Below are 25,831 nucleotides of genomic sequence, written 5' to 3'. Positions count from 1 at the left end.
GTTTACCCTAGTAATCAACTGGAGAAACCCTTCGGGCCGATTGCATTGGCAGTACAAGAAGAATACTCGACACACAAATTGTGCAGCGTTTTCTTTTTTTTTGGCGACTGTGGGGATTTTGATCCCCTCGACGCGTGGGAGCGCGGCCTTAAATGTACACGTTGGAACCGGTTTGTTTTATTATTTCACAGGAAACAGAAAGTGACCCGGCGGGACGACACTCCGTCCCACAGCTTTCAAACATATATTCACATGCAATCGAGTCTCCACCCCTCGAGGGTAAACAGGTGTGCCGTCTAGCACTCAGGAAGCTAATCTCATTAAGACGCGCACAGCTGCCAATTCTTTTACAACTGACAACATCAGAAGGGCAATTGTTCGTCTTCTAAGCCGTCGTCACCAGATCAGCTTCTGTGATTCCTGGAAGAAATAACTGCAGCGACTTCAGGTCTGTCTGGTGTGAAGTCAGCACCCAGGGGAGAAAACACCATGAATAAAGCTTTTTATTTTATTTTTGTTATAACTTGGACTAAACGTTTTTTTCACGCCGAGGGAAAACAGGTCTCAACTCATTATTTCAACTCTATAAAAAGAGCAAAAGTCCATAAGTGGTGAGAATAAACACTGACACAATAACAGTTGTGGAGCGCTGGTCACACATTTAACTGGGCTGTCAGATGCCTTGTTATAAAAATATATACATATAAAAAAGAGAATGATGGTTGCAGTTGGAGCGTAGCAGGTTGTCCTTTTTTTCAAAGCGCCCGTCAAGTATTATTATCCTATTGTTATAGTTTCCCCCGCCAACAACTTCAATATACAAAAATAAATAGCAGCTCTGTGAACCGCGAGTGACTTCTGAGTTTCGGCGATGAAGCGCCGACACAAAGGAGGTGCACCCGAAGGAGAAAGGTCCCGTAATCCAAATCAAACAGAAATGTCCCCTCAGTTCAACTGGTCCGTACGTCTGTGGAGGAATGGCTCTCTCAAAAAGAAAAGAGAGTGCGGCTGGAGCGGGACTAGTACTTCCTGAGCGTCAGCATGGCGTTGACGTCCCACAACAGGTTCCTCATCTGATCCATCAGAATCTTCATCTCCTGGTTCTTCAGGCGTACCTTCTGTGGGCGGAGCAGAGGGACACAAGGCATCCATCAGGAAGACTCTTTGCGGAAACCAGGGTTCTTACACATTTTGACCAGTGGATTTCCATGACTTTAAAACAAAATTTCATCACCAAACTGAAATCTCGGTATAAACATTAAAAATATAGAACATTGTGCGTATTGATAGCGTACGCCGGCTTATATTTTGAGCGTCTTTCTTTAAAAAACATATTAATTATTTCAAACTCGGCGTAAATGAACATGTGATTATAACACATTTCCATGACTTTTCCAAAACTTTTATGATTTAAGATTTTCCATGACTTTTCCAGGTTTTCCATGACCGTACGGACCCTGGGAAACGTTCACGTTAACCGTCCTTACATACTTAAGACCGGACACTAAAAGACATGATTAATAGTTGAGGCTTATTTAGGATCGTTTATGCAGGATTTTGTTCGAATTTTTTTTTTTTTAAGATTGCAGTAGAGAGGTAAACTTTTTCACTATTCTTCAATCTCTACACTTGTCTAAAATCTTCATCCCACTGGAATATTAGCTCTCATGTTTCCAAAAAAATTACCCGATTTCAAATGTACTTTCACCCAAACCACCACGGTGAACTCTCGGCCTGTCTCACCGCTGCCATCTAGAGGCATTTGGAGGGGACTTTAAAGCCACATATCCAAAGCTTAATGGAGGGGGGGGGTCATTAGTTGCAGCAGGTATCACTTCAACATCTGGCAACACGAGGCACGCGCCAACAATCTGGAATTATCTTGCTTGTATTTCATATATTAGTGCGTGGGTTGCTGCAGGATAACAACCAATTGTATTGCAATATTACAAATAATGACATCATTATTGGGAATTAATGCTTGTGACGAAAAGGAAACGGGAACACACCTGGAGGACCTCTTTTCTCTCCTGGTTGACAGCGGCGCTGCAGGGCTCCACTTTGATAGTGACCAGCTCCTCTCCAACATATGGCAGAAGCTGAAGAGGCAGAGCATACGGCAAAAGGTTTTTTCCACCCCACCTGTTAAAACTGAAAAGGGTAACAAGTGGCATAGGATACACAGACAGTTCTGCAAATGCCTTTAATAAAGCCCTTATCAAGGAAATAGATAAAATCACATTCAATTTGGTTTCAAGAAATTTTTATCATTTATTTCCTCTGAATATTAGGAGCTGAATATTTAAAAAGAAACCGTGAAACTAATATTTAAGCAGAAATAGACCGCTACCTTACTGACCTCTGATGGCTCCTCCTGCAGGTCAGAGGTCATCTCCACACAGCGTTCGTACAGGAGCCGGAGCTTTCGGAACAGCAGGGCGAGCTGCCGGAGGTGTTCCTGGAGCTTCCCGAAGCGGTCCTGGTACATCGCCTGTCCCTGGGTCACACCGTTGGGGAGCTGCGCCAAAAGACACACACGCATTAGTCGTCAGTTAAACGGTCTTTGGGACATTTGTCGGTTCAGAAAGCAGACGTTGACATGTACACATGTTGACCAATCGAATTCAAGGACTTTAAACCACATTTCCATGACCAAACTGAAATCTCGGTGTGTACATGAAAACTTTTTGAAAATGTAGTATTCAAACAATGAGAATTACAAAGCATACAATATACCTTAAATGAAACAAATGAATGAGAGACAATAGTTTGATTAAAAGAATAAACATTACTATACATTTTTATTCTTAGAAACACTTATATAAATGTTTATTCTTTTAATCAAACTATTATCCTTTATGTGCAAATCCATCTGTTTGGACTTGGCGTATGCCGGCTTATAATTTGAGTCTTCCTTTTAAAAACATATGAATTATTTTAAACTCGACGTAAATGAACATGTGAATATAACAAATTTCCATGACTTTTCCAAAACTTTTGTGCTTTAAGTATTTTCCATGACTTTTCCAGGCCTGGAAATGACCATTTAAAAATTCCATGACTTTTCCAGGTTTTCCATGACCGTACGAACCCTGCGTCGATTATTTCATTTGTGCAGACGGGGATGTGTCAAGATGTGAAATGCATCACAGGGCAATAATCAGACGCGGTCCTGACGGGGCTCCTTCGCTCTGAGTTTTCAGTGCGAGTAAAAACAAAACTACGAAAATTGCTCACTTTAATGGGCAAAGACGAGCCGGGGGAGGCGAGTGATCCACTGCGACACACAGTGAGAGATAATGAGACACAGATCAGGTGGAGATGGCAGGATGAATCAGACAGATGCTGACAAGCATGACAAGCAGATACGCCAGAAAAGAGGGATGGAAGAAACGCAGACGGGCAGACAACAGAGGAAGCCTGTCAGCAGCCAGTCAGTTCACACTCACACACAGCTGACAAGAGGCAGCCAGGACCAGATGGTCGCACTACACTGAAGTGGTCTAACAGTAGCTGGAAGAAAATGTTAAACTGTATTTTGTAACTAAAATTATGATCTTTTTGATAGGTGGGGGGAAACTAGCCAGCTAGTTTTCAAAAAGGGAACACAATCAATCCACAGCAACTTGAACTATTTATTAAATGCACATTCGTAGCTTCCGATATCTCAGTACCTGCGCAGATCTCGTGATCTGAAAGATCTCCATGGTGCGCGTGACGATGTCCTGGACGGTCTCCTGTCCGATCCGACAGAGGAACACCGGGGAGATCTCCCTCAGGGCTCCCTGGGGGGGCTGCTGCCCTGCAGCCGAGGCGGCGCTGGGGGGCAGGTGGGGCTGCTGCTGCTGCTGAGGGGGCATCCCGGCCATCCCGGCCATCCCCGCCTTCTGAGGCAACGAGGCCGCCATGCCTCTGGGCGGAAGGAGAGACACGGTCACGCGAGACCACAGTGTTCGGAATTTGACTCGCGCCAATGTCGGTTTCAAGATATCTCATTTGCATAAAGTCCCGGCACTTAGCGCTAAGTAAAGCTATCTACTACACCTAGATATTTACAACACGCTCCGCAGATTCAACGCGTCTGTTTTATGAACATGTGCCAGACACCGAAGAAATCCCGTGTTTGTGCTGGCACGCAGAAGCTAATCTCTGCGACTAAACCACACAGCGAGTATGTGAAGCTAGTTAGCCGTTAGCTATCGAGCTAACTAGCGGTTAGCACATGACACCGCTTACCAAACACTACGTATTTCCGGGTGAGCGTCGCCGTCCAAAATAATCTCCACCTCGCTCTAATAGATGCCAACAAATTGGAAAAATAACGCTCGCTTATTTAATCATTTGAAAACATAGTAATGAGACCGCTCCATTCATTTCTTTCAGAGAGCGCATGCGCATTATTGTTTCCCCCCCCCCCGCGTCACTTCCGGTCACAGGAGGACGCGTTTCCCGCCTCTAGATGGAGACAAGCGTAGCTTCAGGAAACGGAAACACCGACCCACTGCAACAGTGTTGCCAGGTCCGCGGTTTCCCCGCGGAATTGGGCTACTTTTTAAGTGTTGCCGCGGGTTGCATTTTGTGTCCGCTGATTCAGGTAGACCTATTTTGCATGCAAATTACATGAATATCTTTAAAGAAAAATCCATATTTAAAATGAAATAATTTATTTATACCCAAATCCTACCAAACTGACTCCAGATCAGCACGTACACGCCGACACACCCGCGCACACAGTTGAGCACACTCTCACTCACCCCCCCCCCCCCCCCCCCCCCCCGTCGACAACGCTCGCAGTGGGTCACTTTCCTATCTCAGGGGGGCATCATGAAGGAGTTATGGGCATATTTTGAGTTCTGATATTGGGCTGGTTTTTGGGCTGGTATTATTGGCCATTGGGCTGGTTTTGGGCTGGTTTTGATTGGCCATTGGGCTTGTTTTGTCACACAGACCTGGCAACCCTGCACTGCAAACACATTCACGTGTATTTAGGTCCTTTACGTGAGCAGAAGTAGCTACTGCGGGGTAAACCAAGTGAAGTCCTCCATTCGACATATTAAGTTAAATTACATTACGAGGCTTATTATCATCCCTGTTATCACTTATTGTCGGATATGTCACTGATGCAGTATTTTTTTGTAAATTATTGCTCCTTGAGGTGGAACCAATTTGAACTGTTTTACATACAGCACTGTTGGGTCATCCAGTAATTCAATGTATCATGTATGCATCACTTTAACCCTCCTGTTACCTTTGGGGTCAAATTGACCCCATTCAATGTTTAACGTCTCTAAAAAAATGATTGACATAATTATTTTATGTTTCATATTTCTTGACTTTTCCTAATTTATTGGGGACAACTGTGAAAACATAGCATTCACATGATGATATGTTTTCAATGTCCTGTACACAACTTGTACGCATCGGTGTTCTTTGGGGTCAATTTGACCCCAGGCTGTTTTTCACTGTGTCAAACATATAAGAAATATCAACTTTTTTATTTATTTAAAGAGCTATTTAGGTTGTCAACAAACAAACATAAAGTACCTCACACTTAAACTTGGGAAACAATATTAATTCAAATAATTTTCTGGAGGTTTTAATTGCTGGGGTCAAATTGACGCCACGGGTAAAAGATGTTAGTAAATGTGAAGGTAACAGGAGGATTAAAGCTACACGTACGCATAATGTATTTCAAAATGTACCACTGTTGCCTTTTCGATTGATCAAATACACGTTAGTCTGTTTCCCATGACAAAATGGAGAAATTAAATAAACAAGTCACACTAATACAATAATAATAACAGATCACCTTTTTTTATTGTATTAGTGCGACTTGTTTATTACATGGGTTGATTGAAGGTTGTATGAGTCAGAAGTTGGAGTCCAGCCATCCCAGTGAGATTTGTAATCAGTTATCATTCTTGTACTGACCTCCTTTCCTTATTTGTTAAATTGGCAGGGCTGACTTCAAAGATGACGTGCTCAAACCTTTGAGGAAGTAATTAGTTTGGTTTAATGTGGTGTGGCTTACAGTTTAAAATGCCCTTTGTTCACCTTTTCAATGGAAAAAATACATGCAGGTAAAACTATCTGATGTAACTTTTAAGTTATACCTGAAACAGAACTCGATCAATGTTGACCTTTCCATTTTCAAATCACAAATCAAAACACACCTTTTCAGAACGGCTTTGTATATGTGATTGTGTGCTCTATGTTCTTATTGTTTTTATTCATTTCTTTTTATTGTATAGCTTTTAGGATGATTTTTAAATGTTTTGTAATAGTCTTTGAGTACTATGAAAAGCACTATATGAAATAAATGCATTATTATTATTTCTATTATTTGCATATACAATTTCAATTTGGAGCAGTGTGCAAAGAAAATGGCAAGAGCAGAAGAAAGAAAGAAAAAGTGCAACATTTCTGTGAAGCTGAAAGCGGAGCTAATTGAACTTTTCCCTGCACTAAGTCGTGTGCGCCAAGTCGTCTGCACCCTGTTCTGACCCCCCCCCCCCCCACACACACACACACACAGACACACTCCCTCCTTCTGTTTTTGTAGCTATATTTTCATAATGTTCGTGTGTGTTCATTGCAATACTTCAGCTAGAGCCCTAATAGTATCCTGAGGGAGATTTGGTTGGCAGTCGGGCGTTGAAGGAAACCGCTGATGACAATGAACAGCAGGGAAAGTCAAACAGACAACCAGAAGCAGCTCGTTCATCAGGAAGTGGGCACGGCTCCATCTTCACTTTATGGCTTAAATAAATGTTTTGCGCCTTTCATTTGACTTTTTATATCGGCAGCCGTGAGAATTTACAGAAGACAATTAGAAATACTTTGCCTGGTTTGACCAAAAACATCCAAATGAACTTGAGTGCTTATAGGAAACAAACAAAGAAACAAACAACAACAAAACAAAAAGCATCCATGGTTCAAATCAAGACAACATCTCTATCATCTTAAGGGAATCTTTCATTTCAAACCATTTGAAGCAGCAATGAAAATAATAATAACACAGTAATTAGTACACACATTAAATAATATCAAACACTTTTTGCTTGTGTTACTTGAACTTTCAAACCAATAAAGTAACATAAAAAAACTCAGATACAGAATAACATTTCCAGATGGAAACATGTTGTGTTCCTTCCTCATATGCCACCATTTTTAATTCTCTCATCGTTGAGGCTGAATTCCTACGGAGGCAATAAAACATGACGACACAAATCAAAAGTACTCAAATACATATTCGATATTGGAGCAAGACTTCGGGGAGGGTTTCTGAGGCCAATCCTACAAGTTTAGTGTCACAAATGATACGCAGCGGCACTGATTTACAAAAGGTTTATCTCAAAGAGGCATCACAAAGGCCCCGTACCAGGAAATACGCAGCGCGGTGATAACACGGCTGATAACACGGCTGATAAAGCAGCACGAACACCCGGCCGCTGCCAGAAGGAGCAGTTTCACGGACCAGCGTTGTTTCCCCCTTCTGCCCTTGAGGCTGCAGCGTGACGGTGACGATCAGAAGGCCGCATGTTTGAACTTTCATGAGATGACAAAGTAAAACGCTGTATCCAAATGTGTCAAACTCCACTTTTTTTTATTTTTTAAATGCTCATATTGAGTGGCACATCAAATGTGTATTTGCAAGCGGTCACACCGTGATAAGAGGCCTCAAGTATTTCTTTTGTTCCCCTCCACAGACCTGATATCAAAAGCTAAACATTACAGCGGCACCTTCCGTTGGGCTTGTTCCAGAGACTTTAGCAGATCGACTACAGGCAAGGTGAACTGGACCGAGATCATTACCCCAGCTTCATGTGAAATCTTGCAACTCATTGTTATATTTTTGCATTTTTTTGAATGTAGGCCCTGTACTGAATATGATGTCCGAAGCAGGGCAGGCTCTGTAATGACTCTCTGGTGGTCATTTTATTGCTATAGTTAGATTTATGTTCATTGGGGGAGAGAAAAAATAAAAATAATAGAAAAAAAAGGTTAAAGTAAGCCAAGTGGAATTCCTGTGTTATCAGAGAAAGCCCTGGAACTAACCCTTCAGTTGTAGAATGGAGGGAAATATCCTCTCACAGATTCCTCGATACTGTAAAAGCTCATAATCAATGACATATGGACTATTGTGTTTTTCAATTTCAAGTCAGGTCAACTGGTAGCGTACACCAACAGGTAGCGTACACCAAATAAATTTAGATTTGAAGTTACAAACTTTTTTTGTGACCTGTCTCTACGAGAGCATCTTAGAATGAGCAGAAACAGAAAAGTTGTGACCTCTGAAAACGTGTTTGTGTTATCCATAACTGCTGAAACATAAACTGAGCCGCTTGTTGAGCTCCAGGATAAGATGTGGTAATGTGATATATATCCTGTAATATGCCACTTTGCTATTCACGTGGGATGGTCCGTGGTGTCAAAATACCCGGCAGAATTTCATCAGATTGCTCTAAATCTGCGGCATTGCACTGAGAATTGTTAAAAATACAAAATATAACCCGAGCTTTAGAAAAGACCATTTCAGAAAGCTCTATTTTTGATTAGATTCCAGTGTGAGACTCATACGCACAAACCTTTCCCCCGGTGCCATAATGCTAATTTAAATACTGCAGGTCAAGTTGGACACGCAATATCCAGAGTGCATGTTTGTTCTTTCTCTCTCGCCCTCTCTCTCTCTCTCTCTTACGACTAAGAGTTATCAGAAAGTTCACGCTGAAGAGCCCGAGATGGAGACCACCAGGATGCTCATCCTCTCTGTGTGCTTGGCCCTGTGTTGCTGGGCGGCCCCGAGGTAAGGCACACTCTAGACACCTGGTCCTGTTTTTGACCACAGTCAAATTGGTCAGATGGTAATGAAACATTTAAATGAATCTCAAAGTCGAGGCAAATAGAGTTACATTTAAAACTCGTGTTTTTTTGCGAGGGGTGGTACAAAGAGACGACATTTCTGCTTGGATTTACATTTTTTTTTTCTCCCATGACCAAAGGCTCTATCTTGCAAAAATAATAAAATGAAGATCATTCTCGAACTTGGAAACAGCAGTTTCATTTGTAATTTTCTCATTAGTAACTTTATTTGGAAAAAGCATGTCGAACTGCGATCTTCACGAGGGTTATTTGATGGGTTTGAATGAACTGTTTGTACATTTTCCTCTGAAAACGGATGGAACTCATATTGCTTAATCCCAGAGCTGTTCGACATCGCGTACTTATGACCAATAAATGTATTTATAGCTCTCTTTCTGCTATAATTATGTGAAATTCAATCATTTTGTGCTGGAGGGAGCTTGTTGGTGTCTGCCCAGAGTGTTTTTTCCATATCAGCTAAATTCAACTCATCAGGAACAATAAAGCGTATTGGCACTGGACTCCAGGGGAGATGAAATCACAGCAAAGAGATGGATGCAGATGTCTGCTGTGTGCAGTAAGCAGACACTGAGTCGAGTGCAGAGATGCACTGCAGGCATCGACATCGACCGGAGCAATATGCAAAAATGTATGTGCTCACGCCTCATGAACTCACCGGGAGCAGCAGCTCCACATTTGCATGGTGCGGAATGATTTGTTGGCGTTCCACACAGAGACGCACTGGGCTGCAGCTTTATCGACGCCGTCCACTCAGAGCACAAATGCTGCGCAGGGTGGAGAAGTTAGCCCCGTGATCATCATTTTGTCAATTTGTATCCAATTGGCATGCAACTAATGCCAACATGTTCATAATTCAATGCCCAATCTTGTGATATGCGAAGGTATGCGCTCTACCGAGTGCCCATTCTAGTTCAAAGATGCTTTACCGTACAGTTTGACTGACATCTCTTGTGCAATGCTCGACAGGCGCTGCTCTTTCCAACACCAAGCGACTCCTCGCCAACTGTTGCCGCCTCGCCAACTCGCGTGACCTCCAGCAACCTTACGGCGACCCCCGCCTCAATCGCAGCCACCAACACGACGTCACGGCAGCCCAGGCGGTCCCAGGCTTCAGCTGCGACGTCGGCCTCTTTGCTCGGGCCCTGCGCTCACCTGCTGGTGCCTGCCATCTCCGTCCTGCTCTGCGGTGCATTGGTTTGATATTGCATCGCGGATTCCCCCGTCCTTTATGGAAAATGATAGATTTTAGACAAACAGCCTTCAAATTCGATGGCTCCAACCGTGACTGTCGCACTATTGTTAATGGCATGAAGTGCTTTGTGAGCTCTCTTCCGCTTTTGATCACGACTCGATACCAATACATGATGTATAATGCCACGCTTCAGTTGTAAGCTACATAAACACACACATTTCTCTGGATGTTTTGACAAATAAAATGATGATAAAATTGCCATTTCTGCTCTTAAATGTATTTATTTTTCAAACCGGGAGGGAAATAATGTGTGAATAAACCTTTTTCCACTGCAGACATTTTGACATGTCAAAGTACCTCTAACTCCTAACCCATACTAATACATGATGTATAATACCATGCTTCAGATGTAAGCTACATAAACACAGGATATGACATTTCTCTGGATGTTTTGACAAAAAAACAAGCTAATTAAATTGCCATTTTTACTATAAAATGTATTTATTTTTCAAACCGGGAGGGAAATAATGGGAATAAACCTTTGCCACTGCGGATATTTCGGCATGTCAGAGTAAGAAAAGCACGGCTGTATTTAAAAGCATTAATGATAGCCGCATCCCACAGGTGAGGTCTGGGTATACTGGAATAGCTCACTGTCCCCTGTGTGTTTTCCCACTTTAAACCCTGTTTTAACTCGGTTTTGCACCGGTTTCGATATGAAAATGACACCCCAGTGTATTCAAATCACAACACATTCAAATTCAGTCTGTCATGAACCACCCTGTTTCGTTTTTCATGACTAATGACGCGCTTATAATGAACATGTGTCACGCTCCGGGTCAAGTAGTACAAGGGCAAACTTAATTCAAGTGGAAACTATATCACTGTTAAATATCTAATGGACCTGAAACAACAGGAAAATGGTTACGGTGCACGTTCAATGAGAGGTTATCGGGGTATTGTAACATTTAAGTTTAATACATTTGAGTGAGTGTACATGCTTGTGCATCCAGCTTGCAGCAACGGACGTAGTAATCGAGTCACAATTACCAAACTCTGACATCAACAGTGTGTAGATTATATATTTATTGGTACAAAATGTAAGTTGGAGTCTTTGCCTGTTCTTGACGACGGGCTCCAACCTTTTTTGCGCCGCGGATCGGTTTCGTGGAAGATACTATTTTCACGGTGTGGCCGATAAACATGATGTAACACATATGACGTAATAAATATGATGCAATAAAATGATACGACCGGCATAACAACACATATAAAGTTCATGAAATTCGAACTCACCATTACACCAAATTAGCGGGAGCCCTAAGTTTGTATCTCTGCGTCGAGCCGGTAGCATCTCGCGGTGAAGGCAGACGATGACACCGGAGTGTGTTCTTTATGTCCAGTCTGCTTTTTTGGTCTTCACAAAGACAGGATGTTGGAAATGGAAGCAGGTTTCAGTGATTTTTGGGCAATCTCAGGATATTCTGCTTTGATTTTAATCCATACAACGACTTTGAACCCTCCTGTTACCTTTAGGGTCAATTTGACCCGATTCAATGTTTAATGTCGGTGTTCTTTGGGATCAATTTGACCCCAGGCTGTTTTTCACTGTGTCAAACATATAAGAAATATCAACTTTTTTTATATATTTAAAGGGCTATTTAGGTAGTCAACAAACAAACATAAAGTACCTCACACTTAAACTTGGGAAACAATATTAATTCTAATAATTTTCTGGAGGTTTTAATTGCTGGGGTCAAATTGACCCCGAGGGTAAAAGATGTTAGTAAATGTGAAGGTAACAGGAGGGTTAAAGCTACACGTACGCATAATGTATTTCAAAATGTACCACTGTTGCCTTTTCGATTGATCAAATACACGTTAGTCTGTTTCCCATGACAAAATGGAGAAATTAAATAAACAAGTCACACTAATACAATAATAATAACAGATCACTTTTTTAAATTGTATTATTCGACTTGTTTATTACATGGGTTGATTGAAGGTTGTATGAGTCAGAAGTTGGAGTCTAGCCATCCCAGTGAGATTTGGTAATGGATAATCATTTATCATTCTTGTACTGACCTCCTTTCCTTCTGTGTTAAATTGGCAGGGCTGACTTGAAAGATGACGTGCTCAAACCTTTGAGGAAGTAATATCAACTTTTAAAATATATGTAAAGGGCTATTTAGGTAGTCAACAAACAAATATAAAGTACCTCACACTTAAACTTGGGAAACAATATTAATTCTAATAATTTTCTGGAGGTTTTAATTGCTGGGGTCAAATTGACCCCAAGGGTAAAATATGTTAGTAAATGTGAAGGTAACAGGAGGGTTAAGGCCACCGTCAGTCACTAGATTGTGAGTTTCATAACGTATCATGTGACCTGACCTCTTGACATCACAGCATAGACGGATGTATTCGGTCATTTTTCAAAATAAAACATATTTTCAAACCTTGATAATAAATCAAAACCCTCTGTGCGGTTGGGGACCGCTGACCCACCTTTGTTCCTCATTCTGATGCTTGGTTTGAACTCAAGAAAATCGTCTTCCCCGTATCTACACTAGTATCGGCCTAAATGCATTGAACTGCTGCCATGCGCTTGACTGATGGTGTACAGATGCAGGCTTTTCCTTGACATATTTTTTTAACCAAAGTGTGACGTTGATCTGTCCACTGGGACAGGTTTCTGGTGTCATGGCACACAGACGGTGATCTCTCTGTATTGTCAAAATGATATCGGAGGGCATTACTCAAGAGGGATACTGAGCCAACGCCCACATGTTGGACTCTGGACGATGTCGTCTCATATTTGCGTGATTTTACATTTACATCTTTACTTTAAATATTTAAATACCATAACCACACGTTTTATGGCGAGACGGCCTATTGAGTCCACGGCAGAAGGACAGAATAAACACCCATGAATGTGAGTGCAGTGACAAAGATGGAAACACTATATCAAAAAAGTGTAATTCATGCTTCTGTGCCACTGCTCCCAGTAGAGGCTCCAGTAAAAAAAAAAAAAAAAAAAAAAAATGAATAAAATAAATAAAATAACCCCAAAAAATAAAATAAATAACCCCATAAAATAAATAAAATAACCCAAATGCTGAGTAGCAGAGTTTGAAGATTGTCTCTGACCAGAAAAGTAAGCACTCTCATGGTCTTAATGATTAATCTGGGAAAGGAATCAATGATCTCCCAAATAAATGTCTCACATGAGGAAATGCTTTTTTAACTTTGTCAATTATCCACCATGATGAAAGAGGAATATTCATATGTTTTATGATCATAAATGTAACACCAGAGGTTTGAATAACAACTACATGAAGCTATATAAGTATAGGGAAATCTAAAGCTGTTCATATTTGTGTATAGTTAAACATTAAACCATTTGTCAATATCACAATGAGGTAGTGAGCCAAATATTTTCCATCATTATGAATAATTTCCCCATGAAAAAATATTTTTCATATGTAATGTTCACTACAATTTCAAAGAAATTAAATTGAGTTTGGAGTCAAAGACAATGAGCAGTTTTTGAGGGGTTAGCTGAAGTGGCTTGTTATTATATTATAGGAATTCATACTTCCTTAAACCAGACCAGTGTCATAAAAAAGGTCAAGCTTGAGTGTTTGCTTGCTAATACTTAACGATAATGTTTTAACTTTGAAACCATGTGTCATCCCGGTGGCGATAACTTATTAATTTGTGCAAATATAGTTACATATATGCATGGATCTCAGACACACCTCCCCAACCGACTTCCTTGACCAGGTCACACTGTTCGTCATGAATTCATCCCCACCCCTCCCCTGGGAAGAGATATTTTTGAATAAAAGCAAGAACAAAGGGTTTCGTCTCAGATTCCCAGAAGAAAGTAAGAAGAGACCAGGTACCGGTGGGAGAACAGCCTCCCACGCTCCGGGACTTTTTCAATAATATTTCTGGTGCAACTCTGCCTCCTCTTCACTCTCCACCATGGAGATATTGGCTCCGGGATTTTGCTTGATGTTGCTGTTGGCATTAGGAAAGGTAATTGTTTTTTAATTTTCTTCAAAAGAGAATGCAAAAAAACTATTATTTTTTTTACAATAAGTGGTCAATAATATTTGCTTAACCCCTTTGGCAAAGTCAGTCTGGTTATTAAGTCAGCTCTCATATTTGTTCCATTGTCCTGAAAATATTTGATAAGTTTTCAGCAGGTTGTGTACAGACGTTACATATTTATTTAGCGGCTTTAATAGTCATAGAAACCTGTTTAATGTAACTGTTGTGCACATTGTTTGATCAAGAGGAATTGTCTGATACAAAACAGGGTCATGGAGCCTGACTTTTTAAAACTGCTCTTATTTGTTGAACACAACTTATTTGAGTGCTGATAGAACACATTAGAGCAGCGGTTCTTAACCTGCGGCTTCGATCGAACCCCGGGGGTTCGGTGAGTCACTCTCAGGGTTTCGGCAGGGGTCAAGACACACACAGGGGTCAAGACACACACAGGGGTCAAGACACACACAAGGGTCAAGACACACACTAGGGGTCAAGACACACACAGTATAGCCCGGTACGCAAGGGAAATGTCTGTCCGGTTGTAAAATTGCCTGCCGAAATTTTGGCCATTTTCCTTCTTTCCAATGCATTTCGAGGACATGAAAACTAAGAAAAGGAGCAGACTTTGTTGTGAAAATTATACGAGAGCGACACTTACCGGGGTGAAGCCGCGTATTGCTGAACTCGTATCTGAAAGGCAACAGCAGAAGTCTCATTGAGTTGCAGTAAATATTCATTAAGTTATGTTTTCGTGTGAAATTCGGATTTGTTGTTTTTGTTCGTTGAACACAGTGATTTTGTGCACTTATGTGTGCACTAATAAAATATATACCCATATTTTGAAGAAATCACATTTTATTTTTCCAATTACGAAGGGTTCGGCTGACGCACTGATGAAGCTTGCAGGGTTCAGTACCTCCACTAAGGTTAAGAGCCACTGCATCAGAGTTTAGAAAAGAAGCAGAGATTAATCTCAATGTGCAACATGACCAGAGAGCCAGTGTAATAACGACAATTGCAGAATATGACAACTAAAAAAAAAGTCCCTAACACAATGACTTTGCTAAATCATGTTTATGGATGGGTGGATGGCAACTATGGGAATTATTATTGGTATACGTTATGGCTTTTATTTGTAACACTGACCGAAATAATTGTTCAACTTTGTTCTCCATCAGCCTCAAGAAACGACCACCACTACCACCACAGCAACAACTACGTCAACAAGTATCGTCACGAATACCACTGAACTTCCTCCGCCTCCACCTCACTTCCCTGTCGGAACCACCCTTGTGCCTCCTCTGCCTCCTCCAACTCCACCTCCTCCGCCTTCAACTCCGCCTCCTCCAACTCCACCTCCTCCGCCTTCAACTCCACCTCCTCCAACTCCGCCTCCTCCAACTCCACCTCCACCGCCTTCAACTCCGCCTTCAACTCCCTACCCTGTCACAACCACCCCTGCACGTGTAACCAAGCCCACAACGAAGCCCACAACGAAGCCCACAACGAAGCCCACAACGAAGCCCACGGCTCCAGCCACCACTCCACGTGTAACCAAGCCCACAACGAAGCCCACAACGAAGCCCACGGCTCCAGCCACCACTCCACGTGTAACCAAGCCCACAACGAAGCCCACAACGAAGCCCACAACGAAGCCCACAACGAAGCCCACAACGAAGCCCACAACGAAGCCCACGGCTCCAGCCACCACTCCACGTGTAACCAAGCCCACAACGAAGCCCACAACGAAGCCCATAATGAAGCCCACAACGAAGCCCATAACGAAGCCCACGGCTCCAACCAAACCTACAAGTGCTGCTAACGCGAATACAGGCTCAGGAGTCAGAGCTGAGGTAATTGTTTTTTAATTTTCTTCAAAAGAGAATGCAAAAAAACTATTATTTTTTTTACAATAAGTGGTCAATAATATTTGCTTAACCCCTTTGGCAAAGTCAGTCTGGTTATTAAGTCAGCTCTCATATTTGTTCCATTGTCCTGAAAATATTTGATAAGTTTTCAGCAGGTTGTGTACAGACGTTACATATTTATTTAGCGGCTTTAATAGTCATAGAAACCTGTTTAATGTAACTGTTGTGCACATTGTTTGATCAAGAGGAATTGTCTGATACAAAACAGAGTCATGGAGCCTGACTTTTTAAAACTGCTCTTATTTGTTGAACACAACTTATTTGAGTGCTGATAGAACACATTAGAGCAGCGGTTCTTAACCTGCGGCTTCGATCGAACCCCGGGGGTTCGGTGAGTCACTCTCAGGGTTTCGGCAGGGGTCAAGACACACACAGGGGTCAAGACACACACAGGGGTCAAGACACACACAAGGGTCAAGACACACACTAGGGGTCAAGACACACACAGTATAGCCCGGTACGCAAGGGAAATGTCTGTCCGGTTGTAAAATTGCCTGCCGAAATTTTGGCCATTTTCCTTCTTTCCAATGCATTTCGAGGACATGAAAACTAAGAAAAGGAGCAGACTTTGTTGTGAAAATTATACGAGAGCGACACTTACCGGGGTGAAGCCGCGTATTGCTGAACTCGTATCTGAAAGGCAACAGCAGAAGTCTCATTGAGTTGCAGTAAATATTCATTAAGTTATGTTTTCGTGTGAAATTCGGATTTGTTGTTTTTGTTCGTTGAACACAGTGATTTTGTGCACTTATGTGTGCACTAATAAAATATATACCCATATTTTGAAGAAATCACATTTTATTTTTCCAATTACGAAGGGTTCGGCTGACGCACTGATGAAGCTTGCAGGGTTCAGTACCTCCACTAAGGTTAAGAGCCACTGCATCAGAGTTTAGAAAAGAAGCAGAGATTAATCTCAATGTGCAACATGACCAGAGAGCCAGTGTAATAACGACAATTGCAGAATATGACAACTAAAAAAAAAGTCCCTAACACAATGACTTTGCTAAATCATGTTTATGGATGGGTGGATGGCAACTATGGGAATTATTATTGGTATACGTTATGGCTTTTATTTGTAACACTGACCGAAATAATTGTTCAACTTTGTTCTCCATCAGCCTCAAGAAACGACCACCACTACCACCACAGCAACAACTACGTCAACAAGTATCGTCACGAATACCACTGAACTTCCTCTGCCTCCACCTCACTTCCCTGTCGGAACCACCCTTGTGCCTCCTCTGCTTCCAACTCCGCCTCCTCCAACTCTGCCTCCTCCAACTCCGCCTCCTCCAACTCTGCCTCCTCCAACTCCTCCGCCTCCAACTCCGCCTCCTCCAACTCCGCCTCCTCCAACTCTGCCTCCTCCAACTCCTCCGCCTCCAACTCCGCCTCCTCCAACTCCACCTCCTCCGCCTTCAACTCCGCCTCCTCCAACTCCGCCTCCTCCAACTCCACCTCCTCCGCCTTCAACTCCCTCCCCTGTCACAACCACCCCTGCACGTGTAACCAAGCCCACAACGAAGCCCACAACGAAGCCCACAACGAAGCCCACAACGAAGCCCACAACGAAGCCCACAACGAAGCCCACAACGAAGCCCACGGCTCCAGCCACCACTCCACGTGTAACCAAGCCCACAACGAAGCCCATAATGAAGCCCACAACGAAGCCCATAACGAAGCCCACGGCTCCAACCAAACCTACAAGTGCTGCTAACGCGAATACAGGCTCAGGAGTCAGAGCTTCTCTGCTGTTTTCTGCCGTGCCGTTGTTGCTCTACACGCTCTGCCCATGAGTTGCAAAACTTGCCGACATGGACAAAAAACTCCAAAAATATTTCTGGGTTTAAATGAAGTTTGAGTTCAACTGAATAAATCGTAAGAAAATATTGAAATATTGAATATAATCTATGTACAACGCAATATGTAGAACATTTCCAGATTGTTCCTAAATATGTTAGTGTGTATATTAATCAATTTAAGATTGTGTTTTATCTCGATGTGGAATCAGGAATAACTCGTTATTTGAGAAGAGGATGTGATAACTGAGGCCACTGATGTACGATATGCGAGTCAGAGCTCACTTAGAGCTACATATTCAGTCTTAACCCTCCTGTTACCTTTACATTTACTAACATATTTTACCCTCGGGGTCAATTTGACCCCAGCAATTAAAACCTCCAGAAATTTATTAGAATTAATATTGTTTCCCAAGTTTAAGTGTGAGGTACTTTATGTTGGTTTGTTGACTACCTAAATATCCCTTTAAATATATAAAAAAGTTGATATTTCTTATTGGTTTGACACAGTGAAAAACAGCCTGGGGTCACATTGACCCCAAAGAAAACCGACGTTAAACATTGAATGGGATCAAATTGACCCTAAAGGTCACAGGAGGGTTAAGGCTACAAGCGCTTTATGTTAGACCACGTTAGTTCAGACAAAACTGTGATTGTTATACTGCCTATGTATGTAATAATATATTAACATTACATTTAAAATTAGAACTTCCTCCGCCTGAGAAACCGTAACCCCCTGCTATATCGGGGTCTGAAAGAGTGAAATGTTTTCTGTGTGAACTTCTTTCTAAACAAATCTCAGACACTTGATGATTTCCTCAAGGTTATGCATTCACTTGATAAAGAAAAATGAGTTATGTTTTTTCATTAATCAACAAGATTATCTAACAATTCTTTGTGGAAGTATTTACGTGAAATTATTTTTGAATTCAACCCTGTTTTTCTGAATTAAGGATATAGAGAAGTTTTCATTGACTTCAGAGCTCGATTAAAATTCTGATGTATCTTGTTAATTCAGAAAAAAATTTGATTGTTATCCTGCCTATGTGAAAATGTAATAATATATTTACAATACATCTAAAATAACTTTAATTAAAAAAAGACAAGTAATATTGTGAAAATGGGTACCGTGGCTCTGTTAAAAAAATAGGAAAAAAAATACTGTTCATGATAAAGTGAAACGATAAAAAAGGCAGATGTAAAAAAGTAATAAAAACAATTCCCACATCACTTGTTTATTTACATTTGATTGCAATGTATTTGTTAAATTTATTACGAGCATGCGCAAAGCATTAAAAATCAAATGAGATTACATAAAATATGAAATAGAACATACAGTTATTACAACATACTTGAGTAAAGGGAGAAAAAAAAATAACTATAAAGATACACAGCTACTCAAAATGTGTGTAGGTTTTGTTTAATCTTCGGATCGACAGATGGCCAGCAGAGCCTGTAGATGATATCCTTTGTATTGTTTCTGTTGAAAAGAGATAAAGTTCACATGTAAAACAGGATTATACTTTTTTCTCCGATTAAAGAAATAAGAAACATTTCATTTGGACATTTAAAAAAAATAAAGTAGTCCAAGCACTTATGTAAATATTTTAATGCGTGTTTTGCACATTGTGTGGGACCCACCTGTAGAGCAGTGTAGAGAGACGTGCCCGTTAATTTGAGGTAGGCCGCCCGGATACACAGCAGGTCTTCCTCCGCGTGAGAAACCATAACGCCCTGCAGTATCGGGGTCTGAAACAGTGAAATGTTTTCTGTGTGAACTTCTTTCTAAAAAAAAAATCTCAGAAGCTTGATGATTTCCTAAAGGTAATGCATTCACTTGATAAAGAAAAATGTGTTCTGTTTTTTTATTAATCAACAGGATTATTATCTCAAAATTCGTTGTGAAGGTATTTACGTGAAAACAATTATAATTCTACCCTGTTTTCCAGGATGTAGAGAAGTTTTCATTTACTCGATTGAACTAAACATATCTCGTTAATTTAGAAGAAAAAGGCAGATATCTTTTCTTTGTGAATTCCTGTCTCATAATGCGAAAAAAAGAAGCAAAAACTACAAACTGAATGCATCATGCCTTCATGGTTATTTTCTCTGATCTTAGGCAAGAGGCAGATGTATCTACACCGCTCAGTTACAGGAAGGGATTTCATTTATTATATTAGATTATTATACACAGCGTATGCAGGACAATACAAATCGTGTTCATTTATTTTTAAAGTTCAAAGTTATCTTTATTCTTATTTTTCCAATGTTGAATATACAGAAAATAAAAAATAAGTTTGTCTCTTTTTGTCCGACATAAAGTGAAATGATAGTAATAAAGTGATAAAGTAATGAATACATTTCAAACAGTCAACAGTTACCAACAATAAAGAACATTTAGACAACATACATTTGACAAATTAAGAACTACAAAAAAAAGATTCTGCATCTGTACAAGTATATATAGAGTATTTGTGATGACTGTCGTGTAAAAAGAATATAAAAAAACACTTCCTGAACAATTACTTGATTAAATCGTCAAGTGGTGTGTTAATGAGACGTCTTAAAGTGCAACGATCACTCACTTCATCCATTCATCATTTGCTCTCGTGCGTCCTACCTTCGTGTTCACTAGTCTCCTGGCGAGGTAGAGGTCGGGGTTTCTGATGCACTGCACTGTCGTGGCGCAGATATTAAGAAATATCAGCGTCCGCACAAAACTATCAGTCCATACTTAGTCACTCAAACTATATTTACCTAAAACCTTCAAACCCATTTGGAGGTCTCCCTTAAACCTCTTCTCCAGAACCCGATCCACCACGTGTCCTCTCTGCAGCTCCAGGCCCTCAAGCACTGTCAACGGGGAGAACCACGTATTAAAGTTTAAAAAACAGAGACGAGTTTTAACCACACGGAAACACCAAAACAGCTAAGTGAGAATCATTCGTTTACAGCCTCACCTTCGTTGAGATGGTTTGAGTCTCTGGAGGTCAGGATGGTAATCCACGGGCCCGTTTCTACTTTTTCCCCATTCAGCGAAGCACAGAGAGACTAGATAGAAACAAGGAAACACAATAAAAAACATCAGGAAACATATTTTTTATTTCATAGCGAGCCGTCAGATTGATTTAGGATGACAGATTATTCCCAGGTTTATCACAGGTGTGATACATTTTTCAATTCAATTCAGTTTTATTTGTCTGGCCCAATATCACAAGTTAAAAACCTGCCTCAGAGGGCTTTACAATCTGTACACATAGACATCCCTGACCTTTGACCTCACATCTGATCAGGAAAAACTCCCCCCAAAAATAAAAGAAACCCTTTCACATTGAAAAAAAAGGGAAGAAACCTTCAGGAGAGAAACAGAGGAGGATCCCTCTCCAGGAGGGACAGATGCAATAGATGTAATGTTACCTGAAGGAAGCATTACATGTTGCTTGTATCTTAATAGTGTGGTGTTAAAAATGTTGTTTCATGTCGACTTTATCCTATTAAAATGTTATCCTAAAAACTGAACAGTATCATGAAAAATATTACCTCAATATCTCTTTGAACTGCACTTGGAACATCATGTTTCTGTTGGAGGGAGAAAACACATTTAATTGCTACTTCAAGAACAAATCGAAATGGGAATATCCCACACAAAAAATAGAATGAGAGAAATCCTATTTTTGCCATTTACTTCCCACTGCTATTTCATATCCAAGATACATTGCATAAATACTCTGAAATGTGGGGTGTTACTTATTAGTGCCCATATTTGAAGCTTTACTGATAGTGCCCGACAGTATTAGTGCCACTAGTTTGATTGATGAGGTTAAAGGTAAATACATATTTAAATTACATTCAACAAAGCCACAAGAAGCTTTGTGAAGTCTCCGCTGGTTTCTCCTTTCAGTTCATTCTCCAGGTCCTTCTTGAACACTGAAATGAGGGATTATGTGGATTAGTGGGTTTTAAACAATCAACCGAAACGTTTTATTTATTCATTTTAATGGGAAAAGAACGATAAAGATTGATAGTTACGTTGTTTGTACGTGGCGTTGATTTCTCGAAGCTTCTCTCCGGATTGTGTACACAGGATCTCCAGCAGTGTATTCTCATCTGTGCCTAAACCCTACACACACACACACTGGGTGTCTTGCTCAACAGTTGCCACATACACATAGGTGTGCCTTGCCTGTCTATCCCAGGAGATTATATGTGTATATATATATATATATATATATGCATGCATGCCCCCACTCACCACCATGGCCTGCTGCAGGCGGTAAGCCTCGTAGTGCAGAGGCGGCATCAGCAGCTCCAGCAGCAGCACCTCCACGTCTCCAGACAGAGCCTTCTTCAGACCAGCTGCCAGGTCCTGCCACAAAGTCAGAGTAAACAATACACTCTTTGCTCAATCCGATGTACCGGATCAAAACAACCATTGTAGGATACTGTAGGCCCTTAATATACAGGACTGTCTCAGAAAATTGGAATATTGTGATAAAGTTCTTTATTTTCTGTAATGCAATTAAAAAAACAAAAATGTCATGCATTCTGGATTCATTACAAATCAACTGAAATATTGCAAGCCTTTTATTCTTTTAATATTTAATAATTTTTTAATTGCATTACAGAAAATAAAGAACTTTATCACAATATTCTAATTTTCTGAGACAGTCCTGTATATATATACTGTATATTCATTTATTTACACTACACACACACACACATTTCATTTGCACTACACACATACACACACTTTGCACACTGTCTATATTTGGTGTTTTTATATTTAGTTTAATTGTCATTAGTATTGTGTATTCATATATGTTGTATATATACATATATATTTATTTATATTTTGCTTTGTATGCTTCTATATCTTTCATCCCTGTTTTTTATATTTTATATTTTATTTTTTATTCATGTGTGTTTGGTTTATTGGTGCTGCTACTGCTACGACAAATTTCCCCTTGGGGATTAATAAAGTATATATCTATCTATCTATATATACTGCATTTAAAAAATAAAAATAAAATTTAAATGCAGTGCTTTAAAAAAAATATATATATAATAAAATTATAATATATATATATATATATATATCTTCTTTAAAGTACTGCATTTAAAATCTTATTAAAAAAAACTTACATGACGACCAAAATGAACATAGAGTACAAGTTAAAGTAACTATACACTAATGTGTACACATGGTAAAGCCGGGTAGCTTAAGCTATGATAATGCATCATAATGTATTTGTTGGTTTCGTTTTTTTATATTATTTATGTAAATCTGCAAAGTAGCCAATAAATAATGTTAAAATAAATCAAGCGGTAGTTAAAGATATAAGTAAACATAGTCGACTTAGTTACATTCCAATTAATCATTTCAATTCAGTCTGATTATTCTCGTCCTTTATTAGTCTCACGGGCCACTTTAAGACGAGTAAAAGCTTCAAAATTCCCAAAAGCGATGTTTACTGACATATCGTGGAACAAAATGTTAAAATCTTTTAAACTTTTCATTATTAATTAATTATTTCATACATCTCGCCAAAAAAAAGACGAGGGAACCCGAAGTGAAAAGACGCCGACTGATTTCCAAGCTTTAGGACTCATGACCTCACCCATATTAGTTACGCTAGTTTCTTTGGACTTCCCAAAGACACTGTGCCAGACGCTATCGCCTCCATTAGAATAAACAGTTGGCTAAAAGGTTGACTCAGAGCATGTAGAACACAACCATCATTATATTCATGCTCTGTGAAATCATTTGAGTGTACACCGCTCCCTCTCTCCACAAAGGTGTGTCCTAAGCCTTTTAATAACATGTGCCCATGATGTTTGGACAGCAAACAATCAGGAGGTCACAGATGAGCAGACTCACACACGTTTGCAACATGCAGCGTCGCCATTGCAACTCAACGTGGTCTTGCACAACCCGGATTCTCGGGGGTTGAAACCTTTACTCTGAACATCAGGTTTTAGTCGCTTCCTGCTCTTAAAGGGAATCATTCCCATCTGGTCAGATCCAGTAAGAGTCCTGACCTTTTTTTTTTTTTTTAAAGATTTTTTTTTATTAACAAAATATTTGTAGTGAAATAGCATTTACATTTTGTTTTGCTGAAAATATTATTTTACAAAAAGAAAATATACAAATGTATAACCTTGTAGAAATCCCCACACAAGGATGATGTTTTTTTTTTTTTTACATAAGATGAAAACAAGGAGAGAAAAAACAAAACAAAAAAAAGACAAAACAAAACAAAAACATTACACAAACTTTTCCCCATCCCACCCCTCCCTTTGTATGGCTCTCAGTTTCCTTTCATTTATACATCTACACAGTCTCTACACAGTTTACCTACACCCATCCGAACACATTTATATCTACACAAACCAATACAACACTCACAACAAAATAAAACCAAAATAAAAGTAATAGAGTCCTGACCTTTTGCGTCAATTCTTCGAAGGCGTCGGCGATCGCTTGCCTCTGAGCGTTGGTCCGATTGGTTAGGATCCTCACCAGGGTCACCGCATCTGAGCCGGGGGGACACACAACGTTACCATGCTGCGTATTTGACCACGGGGAGAGGGGTGGAACAGTCAGTGGCACGGTGCGCGGTCGTATGCGATGTCGATGGTCGACAACGGTGTTTTTTTTAGCCGGTTTTACCTTTACTGTCCAGGGCGGCCTGGATCTCCACCACATCCCTCTCGGCGTGGAAATTGGGGAAGGGTCGCACCGTTCCGAGGGTTCCCCAACACATGTTCTACTCGATGGATGGGGGGGTAGGAGGGGCGGAAAAAACAATTTCGATGAATCAAAAGAAGAAGAAGAGCTAAGACTGCATAAATCCCGTCACTAGACACAGATAGTGTCCGTTTGAGAATATGTATGTTTAAACAATAAGTTGTGAAACACGAGACGAAGAGGATGTGAAGAGGACGTGCCACGACATTCCACGAAGGCGTTGACAAGATAAAAGTCAGTTTCCGTCGTGTTGGAATGTCAAATATTCTCCTGCTTTGACTACGATGGGGGGGGGGGGGGTAGTAGCTTTGAGAAGTAGTTTGACAGCATAAGTGCAGAACTATTAACACAGCATAGTAAGTCTTAAGCTTCACATCCCACCACGTCTGATCAACTTGTGTTGATAGCGGCAGAATTCAAGGCGTGCAGGTAGTCAGAGTCTTGGGAAACAAGGAGTCACGACATAACGGTCGGGAGACGGTCTACTCACATGAGATTGGAAGTACTCGGGGTCCATGGTCGAAACTGCAAGAGATTATTGGTCCACACACATGTGGAGATGTAGAGTGAATTATACACACAACACACACACAGGAACAAGGGCACAGTGGAAACATAACATGACATACATTGTGTCTATAGGGAAAACTGACGTGAACCTTCATCTCTATTAAAATGTTTGTTCAATGACTTGATGGCGGTTTATTCGTGACTCGTATTCATCTCAACAATGATATAGACTTTAAGCGTTACCCGTAATGGACGAAGACTCCCAACAAGCCGACAAACACATGATACAATTACAAATAAATCATTTTCTCACAGTACTGTTTGAGGAATCCTTATTTTTTCCTACCTGTAACAGAACGCTGTGGCAGCGGCAGGAAGGTGTGGAGGTAGTGGAGTGTAACTTTTCTTCTTTTTTTTCTTCTCCTTTTACAACCTCCTGTAATCAGCCCTCTCTCAGTCCCCACCCTCACTGAGCCACACCTGCTGCCGGATCACCCACCTGACTGTCGATCCGACCGCTGACCAATCGCCGCCGAGCACCCTCGCAGCTTTGTCGGCGCCATTGGTCATGAGTCCCTACGCTCGGACAGCCCACTCGTAAGCAATACTGACATTCCTCCCGGAGGAGGAATCCAGACATGCAGGTTTGTTTACAGGTGGCCTTTGTTGTGTAAGGAGCGTGCGATAGAGAGCCTGAGGCTAGTCT

At 40.7% G+C, this 25,831-nt stretch overlaps 3 protein-coding genes and 1 long non-coding RNA gene across 7 annotated transcripts; 2 read left to right on the top strand and 2 right to left on the bottom strand.

Moving 5' to 3' along the window:
• Positions 1-485: 485 nt before the first annotated feature.
• On the bottom strand, positions 486-4,388 carry zgc:114119 (Mediator of RNA polymerase II transcription subunit 30-like). 3 transcript variants are annotated; one of them, XM_056420903.1, is made up of 5 exons: positions 4,237-4,388; positions 3,675-3,912; positions 2,351-2,518; positions 2,010-2,099; positions 486-1,118 (listed from the first exon to the last, which is right to left on the bottom strand). In XM_056420903.1, exons 2-5 carry the CDS (start codon positions 3,906-3,908, stop codon positions 1,020-1,022), a joined length of 591 nt encoding a protein of 196 aa, XP_056276878.1. In that variant the 5' UTR covers positions 3,909-3,912; positions 4,237-4,388; the 3' UTR covers positions 486-1,019. The 3 variants fall into 3 exon arrangements, with proteins under 3 accessions (XP_056276878.1, XP_056276800.1, XP_056276956.1); XM_056420825.1 differs by having other exon boundaries at positions 3,675-4,388; XM_056420981.1 differs by having other exon boundaries at positions 2,360-2,518; positions 3,675-4,388.
• Positions 4,389-7,798: 3,410 nt separating this feature from the next.
• On the top strand, positions 7,799-10,334 carry LOC130195021 (uncharacterized). Its single transcript, XR_008831996.1, has 2 exons — positions 7,799-8,806; positions 9,850-10,334. It is a non-coding gene; the product is annotated as an uncharacterized LOC130195021 (long non-coding RNA).
• A 3,628-nt stretch (positions 10,335-13,962) lies between these two features.
• On the top strand, positions 13,963-19,097 carry LOC130196863 (uncharacterized). Its single transcript, XM_056419254.1, has 3 exons — positions 13,963-14,119; positions 15,316-15,990; positions 17,187-19,097. Exons 1-3 carry the CDS (start codon positions 14,066-14,068, stop codon positions 17,862-17,864), a joined length of 1,407 nt encoding a protein of 468 aa, XP_056275229.1. The 5' UTR covers positions 13,963-14,065; the 3' UTR covers positions 17,865-19,097.
• On the bottom strand, positions 18,854-25,537 carry anxa14 (annexin A14). 2 transcript variants are annotated; one of them, XM_056419274.1, is made up of 12 exons: positions 25,106-25,213; positions 24,538-24,634; positions 24,313-24,401; positions 22,120-22,233; positions 21,897-21,987; positions 21,715-21,794; positions 21,408-21,446; positions 20,828-20,918; positions 20,625-20,720; positions 20,488-20,543; positions 19,509-19,616; positions 18,854-19,347 (listed from the first exon to the last, which is right to left on the bottom strand). In XM_056419274.1, exons 1-12 carry the CDS (start codon positions 25,130-25,132, stop codon positions 19,288-19,290), a joined length of 948 nt encoding a protein of 315 aa, XP_056275249.1. In that variant the 5' UTR covers positions 25,133-25,213; the 3' UTR covers positions 18,854-19,287. The 2 variants fall into 2 exon arrangements, with proteins under 2 accessions (XP_056275249.1, XP_056275241.1); XM_056419266.1 differs by adding an exon at positions 25,472-25,537 and having other exon boundaries at positions 18,854-20,543; positions 25,106-25,140.
• Between the last annotated feature and the right edge of the window lie 294 nt (positions 25,538-25,831).

The sequence above is a fragment of the Pseudoliparis swirei genome, chromosome 1 (genome assembly GCF_029220125.1).
Source record: "Pseudoliparis swirei isolate HS2019 ecotype Mariana Trench chromosome 1, NWPU_hadal_v1, whole genome shotgun sequence".
NCBI lineage: Eukaryota > Metazoa > Chordata > Actinopteri > Perciformes > Liparidae > Pseudoliparis > Pseudoliparis swirei.
This window is presented reverse-complemented; position numbering and strand designations above follow the sequence as displayed.